The sequence below is a fragment of the Camelus dromedarius genome, chromosome 18 (assembly GCF_036321535.1).
Source record: "Camelus dromedarius isolate mCamDro1 chromosome 18, mCamDro1.pat, whole genome shotgun sequence".
Lineage (NCBI taxonomy): Eukaryota > Metazoa > Chordata > Mammalia > Artiodactyla > Camelidae > Camelus > Camelus dromedarius.
The window spans coordinates 22343665-22351886 of NC_087453.1; the positions used below are offsets into that span (position 1 = coordinate 22343665).

The 8222-nt window shown below is 34.6% G+C and overlaps 1 protein-coding gene across 1 annotated transcript; it reads left to right on the forward strand.

The window, feature by feature from the left end:
- Nucleotides 1–6368: 6368 nt before the first annotated feature.
- DEFB127 (defensin beta 127) lies at nt 6369–8222 on the forward strand. Its single transcript, XM_010993909.1, has 2 exons — nt 6369–6417; nt 7969–8222. The coding sequence occupies exons 1-2, from the start codon at nt 6369–6371 to the stop codon at nt 8220–8222; spliced, it is 303 nt and encodes a 100-aa protein (XP_010992211.1).

Genomic DNA, 8222 nt, shown 5'->3' on the forward strand with positions numbered 1-8222 from the left:
TTTCTCAACAAACAAGGTATATCTGGTTTTAAAAACACATACTCTTACATTTTTAAAATTGTGTTAAAATACATGTAACAGAAAATTGTCAGTTCAACCATTTTTAAGTGTAAACTTCAGTGGCATTAAACACATTCACAATGTATAACCATCACTACTATTTGTTCCAAACCTTTTTCATTACCCCAAAAAGAACCTCTGTAGCCATTAAGCAATAATTCCCCATTTTCTGCTTCCCTCAGGCCTTGGTAACCTCTAATATACTTTGTGTCTCTCTGGATTTGCCTAAACTAGATGTTTCATATCAGTTGAATCATACAATATTTGTCCTCTTGTGTCTGGCTTATTTTGCTTAGCAGAGTATTTTCAAGATTCATCCATGTTAGAACATGTAATGAGAATTTTATTTTTTTATATCTGAATAATATTCCATTGTACGTATATATCACATTTTGTTTATCTATTCATTTGTTGGTGGATTTTTGGGTTATTTACATCTTTTAGTTATGCACATCCATGTACAAGTATCTTCTTGCACCCGTTTTCAATTTTTTTAGCTACATGCTCAGGAGTGGAATTGCTAAGTCATAGAGTAATTCTATGTTCGACTTTTTGAGAAAGCACCAAACTGTTTTCCATAGCGACTGCTAATTTTTATATTCCAGTCAACAATGTATGAAGGCTCTAATTTCGCCACATCCTCATCAACACTTGTTATTTTCATTTTTAAATTTTTAACTATACTAATTAGAGTGAAGTGTTTTCCCATTTTGGTTTTTGCTTTTCATTTCCTTAATAACTAAAGATGTTAAGCATTTTTTGATGCGGTATTGCCCATTTGCAGAACTTCTTTGGAGAAATTTATTTTCAAGTCATTTGCCCATTTTTAAATTGTTTTTTTTAATTGTTGTTGAGTTTAGTTCTTTTCATTTTTTTAACATTTTTTTTATTGATTTATAATCATTTTTCAGTGTTGTGTCAAATTTCAGTGTAGGGCACAATTTTTCAGTTATACATGAACATATATATATTTTTGATATTAAACTCATAATACACAAATGATTGGCAAATATTTTCTCCCATTCCTATTGGTGTCTTTTCATTTTCCTGATAGTGCTCTTCGATGCACAAGTTTTTAATTCTGCAGAAGTCAAATTTATCTATTTTTCTTTTGTTGCCTCTATTTTGATGTCATATTTTAAAAAAACCATTGCCAAATCCAAGGTTATAGAGATTTCTCCTGTTTTTTTCTTGTAAGAGGGTTACCTCTTAGATTCACCTCTTAGGTTGGGTTTTTGGAGAAATTTGAATTAATATTTGTAAATGGTACAAGTAAGAGTCCAACTTCATTTTTTTGCAAGTGGGTATTCCATTCTCCCAGCACCATTTCTTGAGGAAACTATTCTTTCCCCTTCGAATAGCCTTGGCACCCTTGTCAAAAATCAGTAGACCATAAATGTGAGAGTTTATTTCTAGGCTCTTGATTCTATTCTATTGGTCTATATGTCTATCCTTATGCCAGGACCACATGGTTTTGATTACAGTAGCTTTGCAAACAGTTTTGAAACTGAGAATTATGAGTCATCTAACTTTGTTCTTCAAGGTCATTTTCCCTTTTTGAGGTTCCTTGAAATTCCACGCAAATTTTAGGATGAGTTTTTAAACTTCTGAGGGAAAAAAACACATCATTGGGAATTTGGCAAACTGAATCCATAGATTGCTTTAGGTAGTACTGACATTTGACATTTTAACAATATTGTCTTCTAATTCATGAAAACAAATGTCTTTCTACCTATTTAGTTATTCTTCAGCAATGTTTTGGAATTTTCAGAATAAAGTCTTACACCTACTTGGTTAAATTTATTTAAGTATTTTATTCTTTTGATGTTATTGTAAATGGAATTATTTTCTTAATTTCCTTTGCATATTTTTCATTGCTAATGTGCAGAAACGCAACTGATCTTTATGTGTAAATTCTGTATCCTGCAACTTCACTGAATTTCTTTATTCGCTCTAACAGTTTTTTTTGTGAATTATTTAGGGTTTTCTATACACGATTGTTATATGTGAATAGAGACAGTCTTGCTTCTTCCTTTCCAATTTGGATGCCTTGTGTTTCTTTTTCTTCCCTAAATGCTCTGGCTAGAACTTGAATACCAAGCAGGCATTCATGTCTTATTTCTGACTTTAGTAAAAAAGCTTTCACTCTTTCACCTATTAGTATTGTTAGATACAGGTTTTTCATATATGGCCTTAACCATGTTGTGGAAGTTCCTTCTATTCTTAGTTTATTAAGTGTTTTTTTTAAACATGAAAAAGTGCTAGACTGGGTCAAATACTTTTTCTACATCAATTGTGATAGTCATGTGGAGTTACTCATCTTCATTCCATTAATGTGATGTTTTACACTGATTGTATTTTATATGACAAACCTTGTTGCATTCCTGAGGTAAATCTCACTTGGTCATGGTGTATAATCATTTTGATATGCTGTCGATTCATTTTGCCAGTATTTTATTAAATATTTCTTCATCTATATTCATGTGGTATATTAGTCTACAATTTTCTTTTCTTCAGTGTCTTTGGTTTCAGTATCAGAGTCATGCTGACTTCACCAAATGAGTTAGAAAGTGTTCCCTCCTGTTCATCTTTTTGGAACTGTTTGAGAACTGATGTTAATTCTTTAAATGTTTGGTGGAATTCAGCAGTTTAACTGCCTTGTCCAGACTGTTCTTTGTTAGGGGGCTTTTTTTTTTAATTGCAGATTTGATCTTATTTGCTATAGGTCTATTCAGATTTTCTCTTTCTTCTCGAGTCAGTTTTGTGTATTAGTAGGGGTTTGTTTATTTCAACTAGATTATCTAATTTGTTGGCATACAGTTATTCCAGTATTGTTTTATAATCCTTTTTATTTTTATAAAATTATAATAATGTCCTCTTTTTTATTTCTGACTTTAGTAATTTTGAGATTTCTCTATTTTTTTTCTTAGTCAGTCTAGCTAAAGGTTTGTTAATTGTGTTGATTTTTTTCAAAGAAAAAAACTTGGTTTTGCTGACTCCCTCTCTTGTTCTTCCACTCTGTTTCACTTTTGTCTGCTCTCATTCTTACTATATTCTTCCTTCTGCTAGCTGGTGTTAGATTGGGCTTCTTTTCCTACTTCCTTGAGGTGTAGAGATAGATTACTGATTTGAGATCGTTCACTTTTTTAATGGAGGCATTTACTGCTATCAACTTTCCTCTGAACACTGCTTCACTACCTCCCATGACTTTTGGTATGTTGTGCTTCATTTTAATTCATTTCTAAGCATTTTCCAATTTCCCTTGTGATTTCTCCTTTGATCCATTGGTTAAGACTGTGTTTTAATTTCCACATAGTATGAAGCCTTCTCTTTGTTTTATAACTGGCAGAAAATTATAAAATATCTGTAGCAAGAAATGTAAAGATACCTGTAGTGGAAAAGAAAGGGCCACAACTAGAAATAATAAAATATACAGAAGAAACAATCTCACTGGCAAAGGCAAATATATAGTAAAGGCATATATAATGTATAATGACAGATGGTAACAAAACTTATCACTGTGATCATTTTGTAATGTATAAAAATATTGAAATCACTATGTTGTACACCTGAAACTAATATAATATTGTAAGTCAGTTATACTTCAATAACAAATAAGCAAATGACTGAATAGCTTCATAAATTTTTTAATTAAAAAATAACAATAAAGCTGTCAGATCAAAAAAATAGTTCAAAAAAATAGTTCAGTGATATCTTCCTGTCCTTTTGAAAGTTACCGTGTTACTGCAAATTAATTATCTTCTCAATAGCCCTCCTTCCCAAAGTCTTGTATAAATTCTGCTAAATTCCAAAATGCTGAGTACGTGTGATTTTATTTTCTTTTTGGACATTAAAGAAGAATTTTGCATCAGGCAGAGTGAATATGGTGCAAATCAGAGTTAGCATATGAAGGAAGAGAATCCTGAAGGCCAGTGTATCCCTGGCAATGTAAACATCTCTGGAATTAGTAGTTTGAAAGACCCTAGGCTTTCCAAAGTAATGCAACTGGTGAAAGTTTGAGACAGTTTTACATCTTTCCTATTAAATCAGGAAAATCCCGTAAGCTGATATTTGAGTTAAACAATAAAGCTATTTTAATTCTACTGAAGAAAACATTTAGAATGGTATATAACATGTTTCCAGATGTTTTCTTTAGTTAGTAGTAATGCTGCTGGTTATTTCCTTTCTTCTCTTTGTTTCTGTATTTCCAGATTCTTGATAATAAGGCACATGTTACACAATATAACTATTTTTAAATACTGTTTTTAATGGACATAAAAGGGAAAATAAAGTAAAAATCTTTCAAACATACTTCCTGGCTGACCCATTTAAATAATCAAATAATTTGCTCTACTAACTTCTCAACTCAATAGAGCTTGGTGAGTAGTTATCCAGAAATTTATTATACTTAAGTTCTTTTATAAGTAATACATTAAAACAATCTGTACTTTTGAAAGTCTCACTGGACTTTGAGGTCCTTAGATTTAACAATAAGTACTGATTAGTGATTTCTTCCTCACTAAGAAACATCATGTTCTTTATTCATCCCATCTTGCTCATGGGAACACCTACCATTTAACCCTAAGAGGATGTGGAAAAGAAGACTCTGCTTTGTGGGATCAATCTAGCAGGTTTCCCAGGCTTATAGACTTCTGGCAGCAGGGGACATAATAGACATACACACACACATGTGCACACACACATGCAAGCACTCACACGTTGCTGAAGCGGGAGCAGAGAAACACCATTTTTTCCCCAAGATGCACTCTTAATGTTATCTGTGGGATAAAGGAATGTGAGTCTTCTAATCAAGTAGTTAGTGAGGAAGACAGTGCAGATTAGATATAGAGTGTTCTCTCCATTGCACAGGCAATACTTCTTGTTAATATAAACTCTTTCATCTTCAAAACTCAAAGATCTATTTTTCAGCCCTACCGCCTCTATATTTCTCTCCCTATCTACAACAGAATCCATAATTTGCTTCAGTAACTCTCTAGCCAATAACTAGGACTCTTTTGTTCCTCTTCTTTTAGTCATTTAAGTCCTTGGGCACACCACAAACCTGGATTAACCCAACTATCTGTTTGTATATTTCTATATTTATATAGACAAGTGTTGCTGGTGGCTTTATACAAAAGAACATATTATTACTATTATAAATTTACGGTGATCAATCTCAACTAGTTCGTTTACACTGCCTAGAGGCTATAGTGTTGAACTGTTTACAGCCAGAGGCTGAGTTAGATTATCGTTAAGCTAATGGTGGTAGATAGTATAGGCCCCAAAAGCTTATGCCATAGATGGAACTAGTGTCCTAGTTGGGGTCTAAAAAGAACTGCCATGATTCAAAAGGATTTCTGGATTGGTCTTGACATGAAAATGACTGAAAGCAATTCAAAAGAAAGTCTGTTAATCATCCAGTAATCTTTCAAAAGAGTTATAATACCATAGAAATCAAAGCCTGGGTATCAAAATCATTCACACAGTTTCCTAAACCTGCACTAATAGGAAACGTGTTGTTAAAGTAGAAGAATCTCCAGAATTCTCTCCCAATCTCCTCCAAGATATGTCCACGAAGATCAATGGACAGGGAAGTCTTCCCAGAGAGCAGAACAGAAAGAATATAAATGGACTAAAGAATTCTGTACACTGGTAGGAAAGAAACCTTCGCTATTATGGTCCAACATTGCTTTATGCAATGTTATCTGTCTTTTCTCTCCTTTTTTTGCTGTTTCTAAATGAAAATTTTATTGTAGTCATCCTATATTCCTCCATCATTGTGTATTGCCTGTCTGTGAGTAAATTAAATTTATCTAGGATAAGGGGATAAAACTCAGCTGCCATCTATAATGCCTGAAGTGATAGACACAACACCCAGAGACCTAGACTCAGCTGAATGCAATAAATGGAATAAGCTTCATTTATTTTATTACCTTATTCATTCTTGCAAGTGAGTACATGTTTACCTTGGCCTCACCGGGCAGACAGCCAAAGTAGAGAAAGAACAGATTCTACCCACCAGCAGTCTACAACCTACAGAATGGCAGCAGCTGTGATGGCATGCCAACCTACAGGATGGCATCAAATCAACATCTCTGAATTCCATGTGGGGGTAGAGTGGGTAACCAAATTTCCTGTGCCTGCCCACATGATACAAAGTCCACAGTTCAGAATTTGGGGGGCACACTTTGTATCATACCATCTGTTCTGGTTCAGTGCATAAGAATCCAAGTCTCTGAAGAAGGTGACTTAGTGTGCAATTCACTTGACAAAAGGTTTGCCTGCCACATCCTCTGGAAAGCCTGGCCATGAGGCTTCTCCTGATCATTGCAATTCTGCTGTTCCAGAAGTTCACAGGTAATACAGAGATTTCCTGGGGCTCACTCAAATCAACAAGGGGATGGATATTTTCAAGAACCCAAGGGAATTTTATAATTCACAGTAGGAAGAGATAGGGTCCTAGGAATAGCTGAAGTCTATCCAATATCATCAGAAATTCTCTCTTCCTGAAGCCTTCTACCATGGTACTATTCTTAAAAAGGAGTGCTCATAAAGCTGAAAAGAGGTCATAATTTCCTCTGGGAAGGACGCATGACAGAAAGACATGAGCCAGATATCTGGGAATGCCCTTATTTCTTTGGATATAGTTTTTACTCTGGCATCAAGCCATATTTTCTTCCACTCCAATATTATATATATGTAATACATATATTATATATATGTATATATATATTTTTTAATCTATTATACTACACTGTGTGAATAGTGGAAGAAGAACAAACTTTGGATTCAGGTTTGAGAAGCATGCCTTCAGTGTGTATTAGTTTGTCAACTTTGGATAAAAGGTGAAGACTCCTTGAGCCTCAGTTTCCTCGTTTGTGGAGATAATGACACCTAGCTCATGGGGGCAGGGGGTTATTAAATGATAGAACACTTGTGAAACATCTAACATAGGGCTTTGCAACATACAAAGGAACTGAAAAATTAGCTTTCTTTTCTCTTTCAAAACCAGATCTCTTATATTTATCCCTTGTTATAGGAATAATGACAGTTTTCCCCTAACTCCTTAAAGTCCTAAGAATCAAAAAAGTGTCTAGAACCTGGTGTTGGAGGCAGCATCTTTGTTCCCAGTCTTCATCCTCTGGGGTTTACTCCAGAGGATGGTACAAGCCCTGAAGCCAAAATTTGAACATCCTAGCTCTTAGATCATTGAAAATATTTAGGATCACTGAAGGAAAGAATATATATCAAGGTGAAAAGAGGTCTGGAGGAATTCTTGCCTCTGGAGGTAGAAAGAGAATGAGGAGTCATAGAGGACAAAACAAGTCCAAGATTATTATGATGACATAGCAGCTAAAGGAAGATATTCATTGGCAAAAATGTACAATAGTGAGAAGTAATATGAGAGGAAGAATGTTGAGGGTGGAAAAAATATCGACTGGATCAAAAAAAAAGTCATCCTTGACCATGGTAGCAAGTATGAACCCAAGAGCAGAGTTCCATTCAGACATAAACACATAGTGACAAATTATTGCTTTCTGGGCAGTAGTTAAGAAAGTAGTACCCTGGAAGCATTTAAACAGATGCAGATTTATTGAGGTTCTCAGATGGAACGTAGTTCCATAGCCTGAAATCCAGGATTCAGCGCCTTTATTTTCCCAAATAAGATCTGTGCTCTTGGTGAAGTCCATCAGATGTTGGATGGAAGCCCGAATACTTAGAGGAACAAAGTATGAGTGATCAGTTAAACATAAACACTGAGGTTTACCCTCCTGGAGAATTTTCTGTGCGATATTACTGATATATGCTTTGCGAATCTCCCTACAAACGTCCTCTGCCTTCCCCATGACCAAAGTTGCCTTTCAGTCTCAAACACTGACCTTGACCTATTGTTCTTTATATGCACAGTAACTGACCAACTTAAGAAATGCTGGGGTCAATATATACAAGGATACTGCAGGAAAATATGCAAAACAACAGAAATACGTGAAGTGCTATGTGAAAATGGGAGATATTGTTGCCTCGATATCATGAAACTAGAAGAACGTAAAAAAGTTACGAAACCAACTCGTCCAAAGCCAATGACATATGCAGTCACTTTACCTCAAGATTATTATGGAGATGAACACAATTATGCAAACCCCAAGAAAAAGTCTACATAA

Excerpts from the sequence above, each read along its gene's own strand:
- DEFB127 (XM_010993909.1), top strand. The coding sequence starts at position 6,369 with ATGAGGCTTCTCCTGATCATTGCAATTCTGCTGTTCCAGAAGTTCACA. Across the intron at positions 6,418-7,968 it reads GCTGTTCCAGAAGTTCACAG|TAACTGACCAACTTAAGAAA; the intron begins GTAATACAGAGA and ends TTATATGCACAG.